This window comes from Oncorhynchus keta, chromosome 1 (assembly GCF_023373465.1).
Source record: "Oncorhynchus keta strain PuntledgeMale-10-30-2019 chromosome 1, Oket_V2, whole genome shotgun sequence".
Classification (NCBI taxonomy): domain Eukaryota; kingdom Metazoa; phylum Chordata; class Actinopteri; order Salmoniformes; family Salmonidae; genus Oncorhynchus; species Oncorhynchus keta.
In genome coordinates this window covers 75,934,589-75,960,363 of record NC_068421.1, presented here as the reverse complement: position 1 = coordinate 75,960,363, position 25,775 = coordinate 75,934,589, and the positions used below count along the sequence as shown (strand labels likewise).

Sequence of the window (25,775 nt, the reverse complement as noted above, 5' to 3'; positions counted from 1 at the left end):
TATTGCATTGTATTCTACTCTATTCTCTTGCTTTTCTATTATATTTTTATTCCATTCTATTCTACCATCCTTCGTCCAGTCCTGCTAACAGAATATTACAAATAAAGGCCTTAAATAGGTTGAAAGTGCTCTATCTCACTAATGCAGGCCCCAGAGCTGTGAGCAGCAACAAGAGTGAAAAGAGCGAGAAGGACAGCACTCACATCCTATCAGTCAATCACTATTCAGAGGCCTGTCTCTTTCAGTCCCTCACCTGTCACTGGAGGGGCCAAGCCAGCCATGTTCATTATCTCTCAAAGCAAAGTCTCTCACCCAGTGTGACACCCACTCTGCCTATTCACAGGCAAAACACCAACCATTCAGAACACACTCTCACTCTCTCGCTCGCTCTGAATAGAAAGCCTATTCTCTCATTCTCTGCTATCTAGGGCAAAACTTTCTCCTTCAATTAACCTGAGAGTCTTGAATAGCGAGATGAATAGAGTAATGTGTATTTTCTATTTTCATTTTATTTATATATTGATCCCAAAAAACAATTTCAGGGCTTGAGGCTTCCCTTTGGCAAAATAGAAAATGTGTTCAATGTGAGGTAAAGGAGTATCAATACAAAATTATAATATTAAGACTCTAAAGATACTGAAGAATAGTTGGTGTTAGTCTGATATAAATAACCCAAATAGAAAGTAGACTCAACCAGACTGACTCAATGTAAAATGGAGTGAAATTAATGGAAGTTATCTGTCTGGTTTTGTGCTAGGATTTCTTGTGGTGTTTTTCAATTATTTGACATTCTATGGAATTGCAAAGTGACAAATTACATAACATATAAGAGTATAATATAATACTAGCGTTTGAGTTTGAAACACAAGATGTACATCCTCACGGTAATGGTAATGTACACGCTCTCCCAGGTTTTCCTATTTCCATCGCAAATGGAAAGAGCATCATTGTAATACAATTTTGGCTGAAAATGGTTGCTAAATCACTTTTGTGTTGTATATGATAGTACCGCTGTCAGAGTCCAAATGGATCTGCTAAAGTAAGAGGCGTTGGAGTGTAAAACCGGGAGAACAGCTCGCCTTGCAGATGTCAGATGGGCATTAGCAACCGAGAGGTATTAGAGCAAGAGAACAACCTCATACAGCTGCAGCGCCTGACTCCCGACGCCTTTCTCCACATCTGCTATTACTGGCTCCATCTCAAATAGCACCCTATTCCCTATATAATGCACTACTTTCTGACCAGGGCCTATGGGGCTCTGATCCAAAGTAGTGCACTGTGTAAGGAATAGGGTGCCATTTTGGACGGAGGCATTATTTATTTTTTTGAACAATGTGAAACCTCTAAAGTATTACTCTGAGTGCTGAGTGATGTTAAGATAGATGACGTTAGATGACGTTAGGGCCTTTTTTGCAGAATACTTATCATCAGTAGGAGTCTCTACAGGAGAGAGAGCCTCTACCAACACTTGAAAATATCCCACCATCTGGCAACACTGTGAGCTAATTTGGGGAGTTTTTGGATACGTGTTTATGTATTTCCCTTGCCGTATTATTTGCGTATTGATGGTCATATTGTGTTTGTTTAGTATTGCCATATGACCCCACTCATTCTCAAAGTCAGCAGTGAAGAAGTAGACTTTGCTCTGTTCAAATCTCATCTTTCATAAAACTAATTGAGATTCTCTCAAATAACTCTGGTGAATGAACGATTGATGAGACTAATAGGTATTGAAGCATCGCGAATACTCACACGGATAGTATGTGTTGTTTTAGTGAGTGCACATAACAATTCCTAGGAGAATGAACTGACTTCATTTTCTCTCCATATTTCATGGCTGCTCAACTCACCTCAGAGAAAAGGAGAGATAATATGATAACGTGTTTTGTTTTCAAGCATTTCACATGTAACTAACAAAGTCGTCTATTACCAATTATATTTGGAATCATTAGCCTATAGCTAAGCCCCTTATTTAAAAAATGTACATAATAGATACAGTGAGTAGGCCTATTTCCTGAAAGCACGATCACTTTGTAATGGGAAAGTAAACTCGAGATGCTTTGCTAGCTACAGTAGTTTGTCATCATTGGTTTTTCTGGAAATAAATATCTCAGCCATGTTGAATTATTGATGAGAATATTAATGCATGCACTGTCATCTGGTGTCTGAGGGATTAGTCATTTAAATATGACCCCTTTACCAGACTCTCTCTGAGACGTACAGACAGATGACTGGTGACGAGAAACAAGGACTTCTGTAGCAAAACTTAAAATACAATTTGAGCTATAGCTTACTAAGATTTGATAGTGCAGTCTAAGACATGGAGATACATACTGTAACTAAAATGTCTATCTTATATTCGTCTTCACTGTAAAATATCTCAGATGGATGTTGATCTGGATCTAGATCCATCTGTTAATTTTGGATGTTGACATATTGATCTTAAATGAGGGCTACTTTTCTAGATATCCAACTTAGCTAACTCACTGCATCCCAGGCACAACAAACAGTCAAAATCCCAAACAATCTCTCTCACACTTTTCCCAACCCTCTCACCTTTGACAGTGATCTGCGCGGTGGTCTCGATCATGCCGAGTGACGATATCGCCACACAGCTGTAGTTGGCAGACTGGAGGATGTTGGTGACCTCCAACACGTTCCTCCCAATGGGCATCTCTTCCTCCTTGGTCAGCTCTTCTACTCCCATCATCCACTTGACGTAGGGCATGGGTGCTCCCACTGCCACACACGTCAGGTTCACGCTGCCACCCGGCATCACCTCATGGTTGGTGGGCGGGATGGAGAACCGGGGTGGCACGCGGCGCACTGCAGGTGGAGAGCAGAGGAGGGTGAGTGGGCAAGGAACTGGAGGTTTGATGGGGGACAATGCATGGGCGGCTGGGATAGCCTGATACCTTGATAGTCAGGCCTGGCTGTTGCTGTATGCTGTTCTCTGGGACAATAGAGGCATAAGGCAACCCTGCTATAGTTAGTTAGGGGGGGAAACTTCAGCCAAATCATGTACTACATATATCTATTACGCAACTGTGAAACAGGTCTTTCCTCCCCTTTCATGTTATATTTGGGGAAAGAAGGCTAAGGGCTAAAGCTGGATTTCCTGCTTTGATATGTGGGTTACGACTCATCTGGAGATAGATACTGCTGCTGTTAGTCTAACGCTTCCCTGCCACATTCAGAGTTACCTAGCTAACTACCACTCGTTCTGTCTCTAAGTGCGAGTGAATAGAACAGGCTTCTCCATTGTTATCTCCCATACAGCATTAGAAATCCCCTTAAGTGCTGGGAAGTAGAGCTCATTACATCTGACTTAATGCTGCAACGCTACTCTGTATGCATTAAACATACATAGCTCAATGGCATAGCAGATAAAGTGCTCACACACCCCTTGAAAGGGAAGGCTAAGAGTGGTCACGAAATGTGACTTACAAAGTATCATTTAAGCGCAAATTGTGAATATTCCGGCTGTGAGGGGCTTAGATGGTGGCTTACGGTCTTTTCACCGGGTAGAAGGGGAGAACTACATGCTGTGTCAGATAAACAGGGAGAGATGTAGAGGTTTATGACAGATCTGACCTGCATCCCAAATGGCACCCTGTTCGCTATTTAGTACACCACTTTTGATCAGAGCCATATATGGGCCCTGTTCAAAATTTGTGCACTACATAAGGAATAGGGTGCCATGTGGGACAGATCCTTAGGCTTTCACACTGAATAACGTTTTCACTTTGCACTGGCTGACAACTTAAATGAAACACAGCAGGGTATAGCTAGTGTTGTATAATTTGGGAGCGGTACTTCTTTGAACAAAGAAACTGAAAGAGGATTCTATGCACATAATGTCTTTCTTTGGCTCAATCACGTACACTATTTAAGTTCATTAGTTACAACCAAGTGAATAATAACTTAGAGAAATTAAAGTTCAGTATTTGCATGAGCTCAGTCAGTCATTCAATAAGTGAGACAAGAGAGGAGATAGTAATCTTGAGAGAGAACATATTGGTGGTGTTGGAGGCCGTCCTCTCTGTAAATACAAGCGCTGCATTGTCTATCTGCTGGGACCGGATGGGAGGAGAAAAGAAGGACGGGAGGGAACCATAAGGGTCTGTGATACAGATGGTTGACATTAACACGGATTCCCATGGAGACTGGCCTTGCCTGAGAACGTGACGAGGCGGACAGAGGGAACGGCAGAGGGTGGAAGAAGGTGAGGAGGAGAGGGAGAGATAAAAAAATAGATAGAGAGGTAGTGAGACGAGGGGAGAGGGCTGGCTCTAGGCCAAAGTTATGGGCCATTCCTTTTAACGTTTTAGAGTGATCTCAGGTCAAAATCTCAGAAAGAGGAAACTTTTTAAAAGTCGAGTTGCAAAACTTTTAGATGTATCAGGGTGCCACTACTGCCAATCTCATATTTTACGACTGTATTTCTGTTGCTATAACCTCACAGAGCGGGGGTTGTAAATCATCCTGCAGGTGAAGCACAGCAAGCAGCCAAAACCAGGCCTTGACGTTTCAATTCTCAATTGATCTCCCAACACACACAGATCTGCAGGAACTCGCATTAAGTCACCCGCAAAACTATCCCCTTTCAGACAGCACTGAGACTCTTGATCATCAGTAAGCAGCAGTATGATACTGTCTGAGAATGAGACCTATAAATAACTAACGTTCCCATTTTCATCTCTCTTTGAACAGGAAAGATCCAAGGTTGCAGCAAAACACCGAACCAAATGGCACCCTATCCCTTATATAGTACACTACTTTTAACCAGAGCCCAATGGGTTCTGTTCAAAAGTAGTGCACTAAGTAGGGAATAGGGTGCCTTTTGCGATGTAGCCGGAATTTAATTTGGGAAGCGGGAAGAGAACTCTGTAGCAGACCTCTGTTTTGTGTTTGAAGATAAAATAGAGGCAATATTATTCACATCACAACTCTCTTAAAAACGGTGTTTATCATCATGACAAAGAAATGACTTGCTTATTTCCTTACCACAGTAAAATGATGCAGGCAGAGTAGTAATATAGTACTTATTCTAGGGCCCACCAGCCCTGGCTGGCCAGCAGATAAATCTCCCCAAACTGGGTTTAAAAACAGGCAGGGGACCAAAATGGTAGTTTTTTTCCTCTAATACAAACAGCTCAGTTTTATGTGACTTGAATGCTGCATGGGGTGTGAGGTGAGGTAGCTATTCCTCTTTCACTCTCTCTCTTCCTCCATTTCTAACCCCCCCCCCTATGAAGATAACTACCAACTGTGATGTATTATGGGTAGCTAAAGCACCTGGTGCTACACGAACACAACATACCAAAATCCCTTTTTCATTAAGCCTATGTCTTCTACTGTATTCACCTTACCTAAGCCGAGGCTTAGATTTTGTATACATACAGTGCATTCAGAAAGTATTTAGACCCCTTCACCTTTTCCACTGTTGTTACGTTACAGCCTTATTCTAAAATGGATTAAATCCATGTTTTCCCTCATCAATCTACACACAATACCCCATAATGACAAAGCAAAAACTGGTTATTTTTCAAATGTATAAAAAAATAACAAACGTAAATTTGTATTCGCCACTTTGCTATGAGACTAGAAATTGAGCTCAGGTGCATCCTGTTTCCATTGATCATCCTTGAGATGTTTCTGCAACTTGATTGGACTCCACCTGTGGTAAATTCAATTGATTGGGTGTGATTTGGAAAGGCAAACACCTGTCTATATAAGGTCCCACAGTTGACGGTGCATGTCAGAGTAAAAATCAAGCCATGAGGTCGAAGGAATTGTCCATAGAGCTCCGAGACAGGATTGTGTTAAGGAACAGATCTGGGGAAGGGTACCAAAATATTTCAGCAGCATTGAAGGTCCCCAAGAACACAGTGACCTCCATCATTCTTAAATTAAAGAAGTTTGGAACCGCCAAACTGAGCAATCGAGGGAGAAGGGCCTTGGTCAGGGAGGTGACCAATAACCTGATGGTCACTGACAGAGCTCCAGGGTTCCTCTCTGGAGATGAGATAACCTTCCAGAAAGGGAACCTCCTCTGCAGCACTCCACCAATCAGGCCTTTACGGTAGAGTCGCCAGTTGGAAGCCACTCCTCGGTAAAAGGCATATGACAGTCTGCTTGGAGTTTGCCAAAAGGCACCTAAAGGGCTCTCAGACCATGAGAAACAAGATTCTCTGGTCTGATGAAACCAAGGTTGAACTCTTTGGCCTGAATGCCAAGCATCACATCTGGAGGAAACCTGGCACCTTCCCTATGGAGAAGCATTGTGGTGTCAGCTTCATGCTGTGCTGATGTTTTTCAGTGGCAGGGACGGGGAGACTAGTCAGGATCGAGGGAAAGATGAATGGAGCAAAGTAAATAGAAATCCTTGATGAAAACCTACTCCAGAGCGCTCAGGACCTCAGACCTAAGCACACAGCCAAGACAAAGCAGGAGTGACTTCGAGACTCTGAATGTCTCTGAATGTCTTTGAGTAGCCCAGCCAGAGCCCCGACTTGAACCCGATCTAACATCTTCAGAGAGACCTGAAAATAGCTGTGCAGCAACGCTCCCCATCCAACCTGACAGAGCTTGAGATGTTCTGCAGAGAAGAATGGGAGAAACTCCCCAAATACAGGTGTGCCAAGCTTGTAGTGTCATGACCAAGAAGATTCGAGGCTGTAATCGTTGCCAAAGGTGCTTCAACAAAGTACTGAGCAAAGGGTCTGAATATTTCTGTACATGTGATATCAGTTTAATTTTTTTTTATATACATAAGCAAAAATGTAGAATAAAATGTTTTTGTTTTGTCATTATGGGGTATTGTGTATAGATTGATGAGGGAAAAAAACATTGAATCAATTTTAGAATAAGGCTGTAACGTATCAAAATGTGGAAAGAGTCAAGGGGTCTGAATACTTTCCGAATGCACTGTATGTGTGAGTGCATGCATAGATGTGTGCCATGTGCACAATCTATGTATGCACCAAACCTTAAATAAAGTCTGAGTGTGATTTATTCAAGTCACGAAAACACTGAGATTTTGAGATGTATACATCTATTCCTCTGTAATCAATTTGAGGCCAATGGTCGAGTGACTCATAGCTTTTCAGAGGAAATGCACCAATCTGTTAGACTGGAGTCTGCAAGGTGTCAAAGTGACATGCTGGGCAGCGCAGGGCATAGAAGGAGGAATTAGAGCAAGCCAACATTAGTCACTGTGTACATTATTAGAAGGATGAGGAGGTTGGAGGTTACCCATGGATATGGAAAATGGTCACAAAATGGTTAGTGTTGATTTGCTGACCGAGTGAGTGACTCAGAAAGGTTATAACAAGGGGTTATCTCGATTATTATTGGCTATGGAGGCGGTGGTACAGGTCAAAGGATAAAGGTCACCAGAAAGTGTTGGAGGAAGAGAACTAATGTCATCCTCCATGCAGTAGAAGGGAGCAGGAGAACGCCATGGGGTTTAGTCACTGGTTTCACAGGAAGCAGTTTTAGTATCAGAGGAAGTAGTATCAGCAGTAGCAACATGAGAAGCTGGCAGTTATAATGCAGACACACTCTTATCTTCATTGGCATGCCACAGAGAGAGAGGGGGAGAGAAGGGGGGAGGGAAGGACGGATTTGGGATTGGAAGCAGAGTCCTGATAAAGAAAAGGTAAGGATTTGGAGCTGAGGGCGGTAGGGGGTGGAGGGGGTGGGGGGGTGGAAGCACAATCGTTGTTGCACACACATTTTTGGCACACAGATATTGTCAAGCAAGGCATGCAGCAGCCCAGGCACAAGGCAAACAAAGCACCAAGCACATTACTAGCTAGCTACATAGCAGCTACGATCATGATGCCATGCTTGAATGATCACACAAAATGGTCCTATAATAAACAATAACACAACTATCCCTGTAGTAATTTACAGACCAGCTCAAAGTCCTTGTCTAATCGATGCCAGTAAAACTATTCGACTTCAGTTTGCCTTTCTGGCGGAGGTACTGCAAGACCACACTGTATTGACTAAAACGGGATTCTACTGACCCGCTGTACAACAAGTAAACAAAACAAACACAACATTAAAAAGTCATCTAGTTTCAAGATGAGGTCAAGAGGTTCTCGTCCATTCTTTATACTCTGTGCTGGGATCTAGGAGCATTGGTCTACCAACATCTTACATAGAAGAGAGAACCAACATTTCTCACCAAACAGTCTCTTCAATACTATGGGTTATGGCTTTGGAAACTCTGACAGAAACATTGACATGGGAATGCACTTTGACATGGAAATGCATTATGCAAGCATAATGGTCAATTAGATGTGTAACACACAATGCAAACATTAGTGTGTACTGGTATACAGTACAACATCTTGTATATGATACATTGCATGGACTTTGAATGTTTCTCTATTCTGACCAATTGTCTTCTGACAAAGCTACAAGCATCCAGAAAGCTACTTCTGTCATCTGTTTGGAGCAGATAGAATGGAGAGTTGAGATTCCTAGCCAACTGAACTGGGAAAATAATATATTGGCAATGAGAGGAGGCAGAGAAAGAGATGACAGCATCTCCTGCAGCTCCTTTTCTATCAATGAAAGTAACTTAGTAAGTATTTATGAATAATACAAAGGAGAGGAATGAGTTGGTTATCTATCCAAAATATAGTCCTTTATTAGAGAAAAGGCATTAGACTGCCTGGGATTATTGGGAGGTAAGTTGTTAGCACGGACCTCAATTTTGGAAAGTGCCTAGCTGATGTGTGAGTTGGCAGGAGGGTCGGGTGGCTGAGATGGTTCTTATCTACCTCCCCTACAGAGAGACAGCTCCTCAGCTCAGCTTTAAGCTTGAAAAGACAGACAAAAAAAAAAATATGGCAAAACACACTGGGTCCTTCAAATAAAGAAAAAAACATATTTAAAGAATAATGATCCTCCTCTCTGCCTTAGTCTCTCCGTCACCCTGTTTTTCTCTGCTCTCACTGTTCTGTGAACTAAATCTGGAAGCCCAAATTGAATACTGATTCCAAAATAAACAATCAAAGCTGATTTAGTCCGTTTAAACACTCGAAAGCTCTTGAAGGCTTTTCCCAGTTAACCAGAACAACACAACACAAATAGGTTAAGCGTTCCAGAGTGGTTCGGAAAAAGGCAAATATTGAAATTTGAACTTTTATGTAAATAGTTCTGATCTCTTAAGCTTCATGCAACATTCTTATATGTGTTCCCTGACCCCAGTATAAATATCATTAGCCAATGAGAAACCACACGGCTGGTGTCAAAATAATACAAGACCTGACCGTTCCTTCACTCAGAGCCCACACGCTCCTCATTTTCAAGATATCATAAACAATGGATATAGCCAAGGCTGCAATGCTTTCTACTGATAGCCTATTGTTACTCCCTAGATGAGAAAGTAATCCACATCCAACCCCTATTCATTCAGCATTGAGTGGGTATCTTAGATAGGGCAAAGTCAATGTATGATCCTTATGTCTCTGTATTCTCTAAGATTGTATGGTGAAGAGCTATGCTACCAGCTGATGTAGGTGGATGAGAGGTAACAGAAGGTGAGTGGTGCATTCAGCTAGATTAGTGAGAGCCTGTGGGCAGCAGAGATATGAGGGCTCAGGCCCCATGAGGTTCTGGCCAAAAGTAGTGCACTATATAGGGACTAGGGTGCCAATTTGTACACAACCATGGTTGGACGGATGGTGGGATGGAATAGACACACCCCAGGTGAGGTGAGGAACACCTGAGAACACAGACAAGGTCCATCCTTGCCAGACTGAAGCTAACAGAGAAGACCCATCCATGCCAGGCATATTCAAAGACATATAACAGTGTAGATGGTTGAGGGTGGAGGCAAGCAGCATAGCAGCGGTATGGTTGAGGGGTAGGGACAAGGTAGGAGATGCACATAGGAGGTTCAGGTTGGTAAAGGCAGATAGTATCCTGAGAGGCCCATCAGGCCGGGACGGGCCTTGGCACCCAGCCTGATGCTGTGGGTGCTGCCAGGCTCCAGTCCGCTGACCCTGGGTGCACTGTGGGGTACCGGAGGAGAAGCAGGAAGGTGAAGAGTGAAAAAAAACCAACCTTCTCGTTGATCTGAGAGGATTTGGTGAGGATTTGGTGAGGTTTGGATTGTGTTTTGGATGGCGGGGTGCGATGATGATGGAGGGATTAAACATAAGAGAGAAAAAGAAAAAACAAGAAGATAAAAAAGAGGAGGAAGAGGAAGAAGAAGAGGAAGACAAGGAGAAACAAAGAGAGTAAAACAGGCAAATAGTTCCGCTTATCCATAAAAGAGAAAGTGAAGAGAACACCATGGAGACAAAAGCCAGTGCATTGATACACACACCCAAAGAACACACATAGCAACATCTCACATACAGTACATACATTAATATAAACCCAACACAACACAACCAAACACACACACACTCCTCCCTTTTCCTGACTACTCTCATGCCCTAAGCCCCTCCCTTCCCATCATGTATTAAGATGAAATTACAGAGTCAGGGACTACGTCCCAAATGGAACACTAGTTCCTAGAAATCACACTAGTTTTGACCAGAGTCAAAAGTAGTGCACTATAAAGGGAATAAGGGTGCCATTTGGGATACAACCAGAGTCTCCCTGGCTGACAAGCGGACTTCATTATGCACACAAAGCTGACAGTGTCCTGCCGGTAGCTAAGTCAGGCCACATTTACTCTGCTCATTGACTCCTTCTTAGCAGAGCCACTGAGGAGAGCAGAGAGAGGCTGGGTGTGAATACAAACATCACTGACGTCACTGACTCTGAACTAGTCATACACTCAGTCAGAGACTCACACAGAAAATGGCCTGACCACAGAGCTATACACTGACCACAGAGCTATACACTGACCACAGAGCTAAACACTGACCACAGAGCTATCCACTGACCACAGAGCTATACACTGACCACAGAGCTATACACTGACCACAGATACAGCTCTGTGCATCATTCACTCAATATACAGGCAATGGCCTGTTAACACCTTTGTTTCCTGACAGACCTTATCAAATGGGTCACGATGGTGAACCAGTATAGTGATTTCAATGTATCCTATAAATAATGTCCCATACATTGTGTCATATGTGCACAATCGTATTCCTACGTAAGCAGAGTATTGTATAGTGTATCTAAAGATGATATGCTTTATAGATGTAGTTCCTTTGTTTTAAAGACTGTTTCTAACCTTGCATACAATGCATACACACACACACACACACACACACACACACACACACACACACACACACACACACACACACACACACACACACACACACACACACACACACACACACACACACACACACACACACACACACACACACACAGACAGACAGACAGACAGACAGACAGACAGACAGACAGACAGACAGACAGACAGACAGACAGACAGACAGACAGACAGACAGACAGACAGACAGACAGACAGACAGGAAAAAAAAAGAACACAAAAAATATGACACACAAACATGTTTCAGAGAAACTCAGAAAACCCCAAGGCACATGAAACCTTGAGTGAAACGAAGGCAAACCACATACAGACATGAGAAAGCACACAGACAATGGTAGACTTCTTTTTCATAGCAGGATAAGCATTTGTGAAATGAACGCTCCCATATACAGTCTGTGTATATGATACAAGAACACTGGTGATCAGAAAGAAAAAGCTGAGAGAGACAGACAGTATAAAAGGAAGTAGTACAGATTTAGAAGAGAGAGAAGAAAACCATCCCTCTTCACACACACACACACACACACACACACACACACACACACACACACACACACACACACACACACACACACACACACACACACACACACACACACACACACACACACACACACACACACACACACACACACACACACACACACACACACACACACACTCTATTTCAAGGCATCAGAATGTGCAAAGGAAATGACAACCCTGGTAAAGTAGAGCACACACCTGGAGAGACAGAAGTTAGACCCGTTCAGACAGGAACACATTGTACAGATACAGAAACGAGTAAGAAAACAACACACAGGAAAAAGCCTAGTAGTCTTGAACTTAATGACTTCAGTTGTAGGTTTAGTAAAATGATATTTCAGCACAGCGTATAAAGTTTATTTTTCTCCAATTATTCAACAATAAAGTAAAACTCCATGGCAACGCATAATGGACTGAGGGATTTCAGTGAAAAATACTCCTATAGAATATGCATAATTTTTTCACAGTGTAAGGAACACTTAAAATACTATTTGCGTTCTCAAAGGCAAATTCTCTCTCCAGGGTGAGATGTAATCTGCTCTCACACACACATTGCACGCACACATACACATGCACATACTGCAGGATTGTAACATGTGCATGTGCGCACACACACAAGCAACCAATTACACAACCTCTTACTCAGTCACAGGGCATGTGCAGGCTGATTACAGACCACTCATACATATATTAAATGCCATTCATCAAATGGACCATTGCTAAATATGTATTCCCTGCATCTGCACTCCCTCTGCCATGTGGTCCAAGGTATGCGTCCCTAATGAAACCCTCTGGTCAGAAGTAGTGCACTATAGAGGGAATAGAGTGTAGGGGATATGGTGCCATTTGGGACGTAACCCAGATCAAAAGGGGAGCTCAGCAGGATATAATCTCCTCTATATGTATTTTATATGAGTTTTCTTATCACTTCCTTATCACTGAATGGGTCATGTATGTAATCTGGGCAGGTTAGCGTTTGTCGTCATTAATCTTGTTCTGAAGGCAGCTCTGCAGAGTGGTCACTAGTTAGCACAGCCACAAAGTCATACAATTTTATACCTAACAATAACCTTAACCACATTGCTAACCCTAATGAACCCTAATGCTTAACCGTAACCTTAAATTAAGACCAAAACGCATTTTTCATGAATTTTTACAATAAATACAATTCAGACTTTGCAGCTGGCCTATTTAAGGGGAAATTGATCAGTTCTGCCTCCAGGACAAAACTCATGAAAATAAATGTCAACCTGCATAATCTCGGGGAATTCACGAGCCGGGCTGAATGAGCAGGTTTTCAGGGCTGTGTCCAGTACGAGTTCACGTTCTGGAACACTCAATTGTATGGAAACGGTACTGAATGACCAGTTGAAAAACGGGGAGTGATTGGGTTGTGGGTTGGGGAATGCTGTCAGCATGGCCACTGCCATTTAAACACGTAACTCATTGCTTCAAGCCACACCTCAACACACCCACCAAACGGGAGAAAATGTACCTCAAAGTCTGTTCAAGAACTTACAAGGATGTTTTGGGGAAATGTGTTGTTCATTACAAACTGTTACACAATGCAGCAAACATTCAAGGGAATGGGATGCATGTCAGGTTTCCACATCCATAGGATGTTTCCTGTCTGTATGTCGGAGGTCAATCAGGGGACAATTTACCCAGAAGGCATCTGCTGCAATGCAGGGTAGGACTGCTGCTTTTATGCTGTGGTATAGATGTGTCAGAACCTGAATAATTACATGTTTTTGGTAGTGAAGTTATCTGAAGAAGTTAGATGGAGGGAACATTATAACATTGACTTAAGAATTATAACTCTGCAAGGAAAACATATTATCCTACTGGAAGCTAGTTAAAATTTAATTTGAAGAACAAAGTAATTTATGTGATGTCATGAATTAAGACTTGATTAAGACACTAATTAAGAAATATGAAGAAATATTTATGGTATGGAAATGGATAACTGGTAATCTACAACCAATATTGATATATCAGAATGGTCTCAGTAACATCAGGTGTGAATAACTTCATTATTTGTCCTTAAGGACCCTTTTCAATGTGTTTGCAATGAGCACTGTTGAAAGCCTATAGGAGTGTCCAAAACATGGAAACGCGAGGTCATATGGAATCAACTAGAGTTGAAGAATGGAAGTTGCCTTTGAGAAGCTGATATTGGATGGTGGAATAGCGGCTAATTGAATAATTTGCTGCCAAAACGTCCTCTCTAAAATACCATGGAGGTTCAGTTTGATTTGATCAGCCCTGTTCACTTTGTACTAGGAGAACACAGACTGGCAGTGCACAATTTAGGGAATAGGGTGCCATTTGAGATGCAACCATAGAATGAATATCTTGTTGATCTGGGAATTTCCTCCTCTCACGATAACAGTAACCATCCAGGTGTCTATTGACCTTGTTTGTATTCCTTCAAGACTGCACATGTACCACCAGCCTATAATAACTCCCTCCACTTCACCAAGCTTGCGTCCCAAATGGCACTCTATACCTATATAGAGCACTGCTTTAGACCAGAGCCCTATGACCACTAGTCAAAAGTAGTCCACTTTATAGGGAATATGGTGGCATTTAGGATGCACCCCAAGACACTGTGGTGAAACCACACCTGACCTCCCATTCACCTCTTAAGAGTCAAAACATCCTCTTTCAACTCCTGTGAGGTGAATGGGTTCAAATACCCTAATAACAGGAGACAGTTATTAAAAGTATGCAATCTTCCAGGAGAAAATAAAATGACAAAGAAATCAAATATACCCCCCCACAGAGAACAGACAAAACATTTACAGAACAAGAACAGACACAACAGGCATCAACAGTTTAGGCTGAGACTTTCACTGAATGGTTGGCTGGTTCACTGGTTGGTTGACTGGTTTAGTGACTAGTTGACTGGTTAACAGACAAGTTGACTGGTTAACAGACTAGTTGACTGGTTAACAGACAAGTTGACTGGTTAACAGACAAGTTGACTGGTTAACAGACTAGTTGACTGGTTAACAGACAAGTTGACTGGTTAACAGACCAGTTGACAGGTTAACAGACCAGTTGACAGGTTAACAGACCAGTTGACAGGTTAGATGCTCTATTATTCAAATGAAGAAGTAGTTGGTTGACTTGACAGTTTCTAGTCAGGTAGTGATTTGAATATATCCATGTGGAGAATTTGTATAGCTAAACGGGACTCGCTGTGGAGAAGAATAGGTAAGTTAACCAGTTAGTGTAAGCAGGACCAGATAACCTCCTGCATTTCAACACATTTTGCCATGAAAGAGAAATGGGACATTTTATACTGCGATTCTTCACATTGTGCTATCATATGCCATCTGGGGGGCCCCCGACCCTAGCCCTGCATGCCCGTTTGGTAATCCGGCCCAGAGTGTAAACTAACCCCAATCAACTGTTGTGTAGCTGTGGAGTGCGTTAGCTTACACTAGCTTTTACCACTTGACCAGCGAGCACTGTGGGAAGTGATAGAATAGAACAGACATAGGTGGGTGGATGGGTGGATGATGCCCACTGTTAGCAGAAACCTGCTCACCCAGGCAGGGTACTTACCTCTCACGTAGAGATTAGCCGGAGCCGAGTAGCGGGTCCCGGCGCTGTTGACCGCGACACACTCGTACTTGCCCTGGTCGGACTCTTCACTGTTCTCTATCTGGAGAGCTCCTGAAGAGAGAGGACAGACTGTCAAGGCTCAGAGTCCACTCAGACGGATAGAACGGGATACAACGTCTGCGTCTCAAATGGCACCCTACTCCCTACATAGTGCACTACTTTTGACCAGAGCCTTATGGGCCTTGGTCAAAAGTAGTGCACTATGTAGGGAACATGGTGCCATTTGGGACACATACACATACTGCTATGTGTGTTCAGACATATACATGATTTCAAACTCACCCATCCGCACACACACCTGTTTTGCCTAAACAAAAACAGAAATAACCAAGCCGACTTGTCATACATGTACATTATACTGTGTATCAAAACAACCAACGTTTTGACAACAAGCCCATCCAGCAGACAGATATTTTGGCAACATTGAGAAAGACCAAAGCACAGAGGACATGAGGCTTCGTATAAGGGACCTATATTCTACAGGAATGATGCAGTAGTATTTTCCATGAAATAACCATATGTGGTTATTAACAGGAACTGCAGGTCATCCTGACGTTACAGTAAAAGTGTTAGAGGATAAAAGCAAAGCAAAGAATTCCAAGGTGTAGGGTAGTTTAAAGGTTAGGAATTGTACACCTGGTGTCTCATAAACAAAAAACATATTTATCTCCTCACTTTCCAACTAAAGTCAAGGCCTGTGCCATTCTGTGAGTGACGACAATGTCAGTACAGAGAGGTGGGAATCACTAAGAGTTCTGCTGTTCTTCATCACTCTGTCTTAGCTTCAGCCTTCAGCCTCACAGATGAACTAGTCACAAATCACTAATGAATTCTGTTGTTCTTTCTCTCCTCATCACTCTGTCTTAGCTTCAGCCTTCAGCCTCACAGATGAACTAGTCACAAATCACTAATGAATTCTGCTGTTCTTTCTCTCCTCATCACTCTGTCTTAGCTTCAGCCTTCAGCCTCACAGATGAACTAGTCACAAATCACTAATGAATTCTGCTGTTCTTTCTCTCCTCATCACTCTGTCTTAGCTTCAGCCTTCAGCCTCACAGATGAACTAGTCACAAATCACTAATGAATTCTGCTGTTCTTTCTCTCCTCATCACTCTGTCAAAGCTTTAGCCTTCAGCCTCACAGATGAACTAGTCACAAATCACTAATGAATTCTGCTTCGTTCACCACTGATTAGGTGTTATCACCTGAACTACTGTTGGTGACAGTGAGGACGGGAACCATTTCTCAAACGGTGAGGAAACAAATGAATCAAGACAGACTAGAAGGTGAAAGACTCCTTTATTTCTACTATAGTCCTCTTTGGTCCCTGTCCAGAACAGAAGACAAATGAAGCCTTGATCAGGAACACAACTTACCTGATTCCTGCTCACTCAGAGTGATCACAATGGTTGATCATTTTCTCTCACCATTTACCAAAGCATACATCCCAGTGTATTTTTATTTACACAACAACAGTTATTCATATACAGTAGATTGTTGATTGGTTTAGACAGACAATATGACTGTGTGTCTGGCGATTAGGTAGAGTGATGCTGTTGACCATGATGTAACACACATCATGCAGTATGCCATCAGTGATGGGCTGACAGAACATTGATAGAAAAGAAATGTGAGAATATATTTCAGAAGTTAATCCTGAAATGCATCATATGGGATGAGTTTTGTCACACAAGTTAGAAATAGAAATAAAAAGAGTGGTGTGGTGACATCCATGTGGATCTGTTAGGTGAGATGGAGGGGCGCCCAGATACATCTTCATCCAGCAGACGCCATGTCTTATGTCAGTCTTCAAGGGGATTCTGGCTGAGATGTGTATACTGATGCTACACATGTCACGTAGACAAACTCATCTACACTCCCACTTGTACACACACAGGCAAACACACACACACACAGGCACACACACACACACACACACACACACACACACACACACACACACACACACACACACACACACACACACACACACACACACACACACACACACACACACACACACACACACAGGCAAACACACACACACACACACACACACACACACAGGCACACACACGCACGCACGCACGCACACACACACACACACACACACACACACACACACACACACACACACACACACACACACACACACACACACACACACACACACACACACACACACACACACACACACACACACACACACACACACACATGCAGGCACACACACGCAGGCAAACACACACACACGCAGGCAAACACACGTACACACACACACACACGCAGGCAAACACACATACACACACACACTGAGCCCAAAACAGGTAAGCCTTTCTTCCCGCCAAGATATTTCCTTTCCATATCACAATGCAATTGTGTTAGAATGATAATGAGAGACCTGTTCCATGTACAGTTCTCTTTCCAATTTCTTAGCATTCTCCCTTCCGGCGGCTTAACTTCTAGACACTTCTAACACCCTATTCCCTATATACATGTAATGCACTACTTTTGACAAGGGCTCATAGGGCTCTGGCAGGTAGCCAATGCTCTTAACCGTTAGGCTACCTGTCACCATAAAAAAAGCTAATCAAGCTGCCTGGGCAGCTTATCAAGCAGCTTATTTTATTCTACCTTGTATAAAATAAGCTAATCAAGCTGCGAGAGGTATATGACGACTTCTCAGTCAAAGAGATGGGCTATGTCCCAAATGGAACCCCTATTTCTTATATAGTGCACTTCTTGTGACTTTTGAATAGGGCACTATTTAGGAATATGGTGCCATTTGAGATGCAGCCATGAAGATTCTAGGAGCCCCACAACAAAGAGGTTTGAACTCCACTCTCACTCTGCCCTTGAAGGGCTTACAGGGAAGTTGAACCTTTAATGATGCAGTCTATTACCTATTCGCTCACCCTGCCTCTGACTACAGCCTCTCAGGACAGTGCTCAGACAGGGGTCAGCGTTGATCACCTCTACAACACTTCACTGACTACTAATCACATTAGGTGTCAATCCCACCATACGCTGGGTATGCAAATACAGTCATTTCAGCCTCATCGCGGGGAGTCTAGGAATAAAAAACCTGAACGAGTGGCCAAGAGATCACCACCTAAACATGGGATAGAGCTGCCATTCAAAATATGAATCATATGTTTTGGAAATCTACAGTTTAAGCAGGTCCCCCATTTTCTTTCTACAACGTTAACAGTTTTCTTAGGTGAACATTAAGACGGGCTTAATTTGAATGGGATGTCTAGTAAGGATTTAGAATATTCTTTATTTGATGTTTGTGTTTTTTAGAGGTGCTATAGACCAGACAGACTTAGAAAGGGTCATGCGCTGAATCAGAGAAGGAGTCCAGCCCGAGAGAGCGAGATGGACAGAGAACTGGATATGGGGACATTGTGAGGTGAATGGAGGAGGAAAAGGAGGAGGAGAACGAGGAGGAGGACAGGAAGGATGACATGAGTGGACATTTTTTCTGTACCCAGCATTCTTACCTCTGATTGGTGTACCACCTGGTGAGGTCATTTGAATGCAAATAAGATTAGAGAGAAGCATTAGTACAAAGATGAGAGAGAGAGAGAGAGAGAGAGAGAGAGAGAGAGAGAGAGAGAGAGAGAGAGAGAGAGAGAGAGAGAGAGAGAGATAAAGAAAGAAAGAAATAAAGAAAGAAAGAAAGAAAGAAAGAAAGAAAGAAAGAAAGAAAGAAAGAAAGAAAGAAAGAGAGAAAGAAGAGAAGAAACAGCAGAGTGAAGAAGAGCCTGATTATTGCGTTTCAGTAACTATTTCTCCCTAAACATATTAGAAAGAATAATAATAAGATCACATTTTTAATTTCTGGATATAACACACAGATATGTGTTCTGTTATGTGTTCTGTTATGTGTTCTGTTACGTGTTCTGTTATGTGTTCTGTTACGTGTTCTGATATGTGTTCTGTTACGTGTTCTGATATGTGTTCTGTTATGTGTTCTGTTACGTGTTCTGTTACGTGTTCTGTTATGTGTTCTGTTACGTGTTCTGTTACATTTTCTATTATGTGTTCTGATATGTGTTCTGTTATGTGTTCTGATATGTGTTCTGTTACGTGTTCTGATATGTGTTCTGTTACGTGTTCTGTTACGTGTTCTATTATGTATTCTGATATGTGTTCTGTTATGTGTTCTGATAAGTGTTCTGTTACGTGTTCTATTATGTGTTCTGATATGTGTTCTGTTATGTGTTCTGATATGTGTTCTGTTACGTGTTCTGATACGTGTTCTGTTATGTGTTCTGTTACGTGTTCTGTTACGTGTTCTGTTATGTGTTCTGTTACGTGTTCTGTTACGTGTTCTATTATGTGTTCTGATATGTGTTCTGTTATGTGTTCTGATATGTGTTCTGTTACGTGTTCTGATATGTGTTCTGTTACGTGTTCTGTTACGTGTTCTATTATGTATTCTGATATGTGTTCTGTTATGTGTTCTGATAAGTGTTCTGTTACGTGTTCTATTATGTGTTCTGATATGTGTTCTGTTACGTGTTCTGATACGTGTTCTGTTATGTGTTCTGATATGTGTTCTGTTACGTGTTCTGATACGTGTTCTGTCATGTGTTCTGATATGTGTTCTGTTACGTGTTCTGTTACGTGTTCTGTTACGTGTTCTGATACGTGTTCTGTTATGTGTTCTAATATGTGTTCTGTTACGTGTTCTGATACGTGTTCTGTTATGTGTTCTGTTACGTGTTCTGTTACGTGTTCTGTTACGTGTTCTGTTACGTGTTCTATTATGTGTTCTGATATGTGTTATGTTACGTGTTCTGATATGTTTTCTGTTACGTGTTCTGATATGTGTTCTGTTACGTGTTCTGTTACGTGTTCTATTATGTATTCTGATATGTGTTCTGTTACGTGTTCTGATATGTGTTCTGTTACGTGTTCTGATACGTGTTCTGTTACGTGTTCTGATATGTGTTCTGTTACGTGTTCTGTTACGTGTTCTATTATGTGTTCTGATATGTGTTCTGTTACGTGTTCTGATACGTGTTCTGTTACGTGTTCTGATACGTGTTCTGTTACGTGTTCTGATACGTGTTCTGTTACGTGTTCTGATATGTGTTCTGTTACGTGTTCTATTATGTGTTCTGATATGTGTTCTGTTATGTGTTCTGATATGTGTTCTGTTATGTGTTCTGATATGTGTTCTGTTATGTGTTCTGATACGTGTTCTGTTACGTGTTCTGATATGTGTTCTGATACGTGTTCTGATACGTGTTCTGATATGTGTTCTGTTACGTGTTCTGATACGTGTTCTGTAACGTGTTCTGATATGTGTTCTGTTACGTGTTCTGATATGTGTTCTGTTATGTGTTCTGTTACGTGTTCTGTTACGTGTTCTGTTATGTGTTCTGTTACGTGTTCTGTTACGTGTTCTATTATGTATTCTGATATGTGTTCTGTTACGTGTTCTGATATGTGTTCTGTTACGTGTTCTGTTACGTGTTCTATTATGTATTCTGATATGTGTTCTGTTACGTGTTCTGATATGTGTTCTGTTATGTGTTCTGATACGTGTTCTGTTACATGTTCTGATACGTGTTCTGTTACGTGTTCTGATACGTGTTCTGTTACGTGTTCTGATACGTGTTCTGTTACGTGTTCTGATATGTGTTCTGTTACGTGTTCTATTATGTGTTCTGATATGTGTTCTGTTATGTGTTCTGATATGTGTTCTGTTACGTGTTCTGATATGTGTTCTGTTACATGTTCTGATATGTGTTCTGTTATGTGTTCTGTTACGTGTTCTGTTACGTGTTCTGTTATGTGTTCTGTTACGTGTTCTGTTACGTGTTCTATTATGTATTCTGATATGTGTTCTGTTACGTGTTCTGATACGTGTTCTGTTACGTGTTCTGATATGTGTTCTGTTACGTGTTCTATTATGTGTTCTGATATGTGTTCTGTTATGTGTTCTGATATGTGTTCTGTTATGTGTTCTGATACGTGTTCTGTTACGTGTTCTGATACGTGTTCTGTTACGTGTTCTGATATGTGTTATTTTACGTGTTCTGTTACGTGTTCTGTTATGTGTTCTGTTACGTGTTCTGTTACATGTTCTGTTACGTGTTCTGTTACGTGTTATATTATGTGTTCTGACATGTGTTCTGTTACGTGTTCTATTATGTGTTCTGATATGTGTTCTGTTACGTGTTCTGTTACGTGTTCTGATATGTGTTCTGTTACTTGTTCTGTTACGTGTTCTGACATGTGTTCTGTTACGTGTTCTATTATGTGTTCTGTAACGTGTTCTGACATGTGTTCTGATATGTGTTCTGTTACGTGTTCTGTTACGTGTTCTGATATGTGTTCTGTTACGTGTTCTGTTACGTGTTCTGACATGTGTTCTGTTACGTGTTCTATTATGTGTTCTGATACTTGTTCTGTTACGTGTTCTATTATGTGTTCTGATATGTGTTCTGTTATATGTTCTGTTATGTGTTCTGTTATGTGGTGTGTTATTTGTTCTGTTATGTGTTCTGTTATGTGGTGTGTTATGTGTTCTGTTATGTGGTGTGTTATGTGGTGTGTTATGTGTTCTGTTATGTGGTGTGTTATGTGGTGTGTTATGTGTTATGTTTTGTGTTCTGTTATGTGGTGTGTTATGTGGTGTGTTATGTGTTCTGTTATGTGGTGTGTTATGTGGTGTGTTATGTGGTGTGTTATGTGGTGTGTTATGTGGTGTGTTATGTGGTGTGTTATGTGGTGTGTTATGTGTTCTGTTATGTGTTCTGTTATGTGGTGTGTTATATGATGTGTTATGTGGTGTGTTATGTGGTTTGTTATGTGGTGTGTTATGTGGTGTGTTATGTGGTGTGTTATGTGGTGTGTTATGTGTTCTGTTGTGTGGTGTGGTGTGTTATGTGGTGTGTTATGTGTTCTGTTATGTGGTGTGTTATGTGTTCTGTTATTTGGTGTGTTATATGTTCTGTTATGTGTTCTGTTACGTGTTCTGTTATGTGGTGTGTTATGTGGTGTGTTATGTGTTCTGTTATGTGTTCTGTTATGTGGTGTGTTATATGATGTGTTATGTGGTGTGTTATGTGGTGTGTTATGTGTTGTGTTATGTGGTGTGTTATATGATGTGTTATGTGGTGTGTTATATGATGTGTTATGTGGTGTGTTATGTGTTCTGTTATGCGGTGTGTTATGTGGTGTGTTATGTGTTCTGTTATGTGGTGTGTTATGTGGTGTGTTATGTGTTCTGTTATGTGGTGTGTTATGTGGTGTGTTATGTGTTCTGTTATGTGGTGTGTTATGTGTTGTGTTATGTGTTCTGTTATGTGGTGTGTTATGTGGTGTGTTATGTGGTGTGTTATGTGGTGTGTTATGTGGTGTGTTATGTGGTGTGTTATGTGGTGTGTTATGTGGTGTGTTATGTGTTCTGTTATGTGTTCTGTTATGTGGTGTGAGCGTACCAGAGTGGCAACTGACTAAGTAGGTTTTCTGTAACCAACACCTACTTCATACAGAGCTATTGTTCCGAATGCCTATTCTCTTAATACAGGTGACTACTTTTGCTCTGAACTTGCCTGTTTATACAACACACCTGGAGGCTATGTGTTTTAGATGTAGGTGTGCTATAATCCTGACTCTTAATGCTGTGTTTGTCTGGCTATTTGTTTCCTTCCCTTGGTTGTTTGTGCTATACACCTGGCTATTTGTGCTACTGAGCTGTCAGTCTGCTATGATCACAAAGCTACTTATTCTCTCCACCTGCTTGTTTGTGTTAACACCTGGTCATCACCATCAGTCTTGAATGGTCTGACCCTCCATTCACCCAAAATGGGTGTGTTTCTGACTGGTACCTTAAGCATTCTGATCATCTCTAGAGACTACGTCTAGACAATCTAACTGATCTGGGGGTATTCAGCTTCCTGTTGTAATGAGGCTAGCAGAAACACAGGTTACATACAGCATCTGATGCAATACTAAGAAACATGTGCCCTGAATACAGTAGGCTAACTTATGATATTGCTGCTTATTAGCATAACGATTCATTCTAATATGACTGAACTAGTTATTTCAGTTACAATACATGTTTAACTATGTGTATCAAATGGCCCATGTAAAATACATGTTTATCAGTTATTATATTTTGTGCACCACCCCCTAACTATCTGATTATCTTGCCTTACAAATAATTGGTTGCATTCAGTAATTCATATTCCTGTAGTTGTTAGTATGGGGTCATTTGGGCATATCTAGTCATATGCGACAAATGTTGGAGGAGTCGGTTTGGTTACTATACAGATACACCTGATCTGGATAATGACTCAAAACCACCATCCACACATTCAACAGGAGCATAGAGGTGGAGGAGAGGTTGAGAGGACGGAAAGCCCCCTAAAAGCTGTGTGTCCCATGTTGATGAGGTCATCAGCAGCTTAAAGAGGACTGGGTCTACGCTGACACCTGCCTGGACAGACATACAGCCTCCATGTACTGAGCCCAAGTTGGTTTGGGTTCATTATGGATATCACAGGCTTTGTCCATGGCCAATTTCAGAGCAGTATATTCTAGGCAAATTGTGAAAAATAATAGAGCTTTATTATGTTTTCGCAATGTCCTGGATACAGCTGGCAGGTATTCATTTTCCTATATGTTGGAGAAATACATTGGGATTAATGCACAGAAATATGTTGTTACCTTGGATTTAAGCAGTCCATGCTCTGCCTTCACAAGGACATAATACTTCTGTATATATTCAACACATTTTATCATGTCATCGTTAACCATATACATATTCATAACAATTAAAGTGTGGCATATTAAACTCAGTTAATTATGTTACTGCTATAGCAGGCTTCAGTGGAGAGAATCACCTGGGTTGTGTCCCAGATGGCACTCTGTTCCCTCTACAGTGCGCTACATTTGACCAGAGACCATAGGGCTTCGGTCAAAAGTAGTGCACTATAATGGGAACAGTGTGCCATTTGGGACACAACCATGGTGAGTCAGGAGGAGCCAGGAGAGTTTGAGTGTCTGCACCACATACAGAGTCATGGCCTGCTACCCCAGGAGTATTTACCCGAAAATGAAAGCGGTTTAGCCAGGTCTAGAGACACTACTCCTCCTCTCCCACCCCTCTCCTTCCTCCCTATCAGATCCTCAGGTCAGCAGAGGAGGTCTGTTTGCTTATCGTTTGGTCTGTATTGTTGTCTGGTGCCAGACTGACTAGTTGGACAAGGCTATCGATAATTACCGGGAGACAATGACATGTTGTCCCAAATAGCACTGCATTCCCAACATAGTATACTACTTTTGAAAATAGGCATATGGGCTCTAGAAAAAAGGTAGTGCACTATATAGGGAATGGGGTAGTGCTGAGTGATTAAGCTAAATGTCTGATATTTTCTGTTTCTAAACAACTAATTGTCGGATGTCGGTTCAACTTTGAATTCCATTTCGTTCCATTTTTTTCTTTGAGCTCAATGCTCATATTGCGCAGTTTCTCTAGAGATAAATCAGATCAAGCCCGAATTGTGTAGTAGGGAGTTGTAGTCTCCAACAGGCCATTATTTGACATAGTTTAGCGCAGAAATTGAGGTAATTAACTTTGCGCGTCTACTTGTCCGGTCTGTGTGTTCCTTTCTTATGCCTGCTATGTTAGGGTAATGTGGGGCAGACACACAGAGAGAGAAGACAGAAGATTGTGTGATCAAGAGGGATAGAGAGCAGTTGCTTCCTGATATATCGCTGCCTGAAAATACATGATCTAAGTGATTGAAAGTTGGTATCAGCCTTGGTAGGGGGGGGATAGAGCTCTGAGCTCCATTAAGGACTCAGCCTTAGTAGAGGGGGGATAGAGCTCTGAGCTCCATTAAGGACTCAGCCTTGGTAGAGGGGGGATAGAGCTCTGAGCTCCATTAAGGACTCAGCCTTGGTAGAGGGGGGATAGAGCTCTGAGCTCCATTAAGGACTCAGCTTTGGTAGAGGGGGGATAGTGCTCTGAGCTCCATTAAGGACTCAGCCTTGGTAGTGGGGGGATAGAGCTCTGAGCTCCATTACGGACTCAGCGTTTGTAGAGGGGGGATTGAGCTCTGAGCTCCATTAAGGACTCAGCCTTGGTAGAGGGGGGATAGAGCTCTGATCTCCATTAAGGACTTGGCCTTGGTAGAGGGGGGTTAGAGCTCTGAGCTCCATTACGGACTCAGCCTTGGTAGAGGGGGGATAGAGCTCTGAGCTCCATTATGGACTCAGCCTTGGTAGAGGGGGGATAGAGCTCTGAGCTCCATTACGGACTCAGCGTTTGTAGAGGGGGGATTGAGCTCTGAGCTCCATTACGGACTCAGCCTTGGTAGAGGGGGGA

At 42.0% G+C, this 25,775-nt stretch overlaps 1 protein-coding gene across 15 annotated transcripts in view; it reads right to left on the bottom strand.

The window, feature by feature from the left end:
• Nucleotides 1-25,775, bottom strand: part of ptprfa (protein tyrosine phosphatase receptor type Fa) — a 346,903-nt gene that overhangs the window by 168,764 nt on the left and 152,364 nt on the right. For 9 of the 15 annotated variants that reach the window (XM_052461024.1, XM_052461068.1, XM_052461090.1 and 6 more), the window contains exons 6-7: nt 15,362-15,472; nt 2,557-2,826 (exon numbers count right to left, since the gene is read on the bottom strand). In XM_052461024.1, the coding sequence (XP_052316984.1) occupies nt 2,557-2,826; nt 15,362-15,472 (381 nt within the window). Of the gene's footprint in view, nt 1-2,556; nt 2,827-15,361; nt 15,473-18,924; nt 18,943-25,775 lie in introns of all 15 variants that reach the window. The other 6 variants (XM_052461048.1, XM_052461037.1, XM_052461059.1 and 3 more) reach the window with 1 other exon arrangement.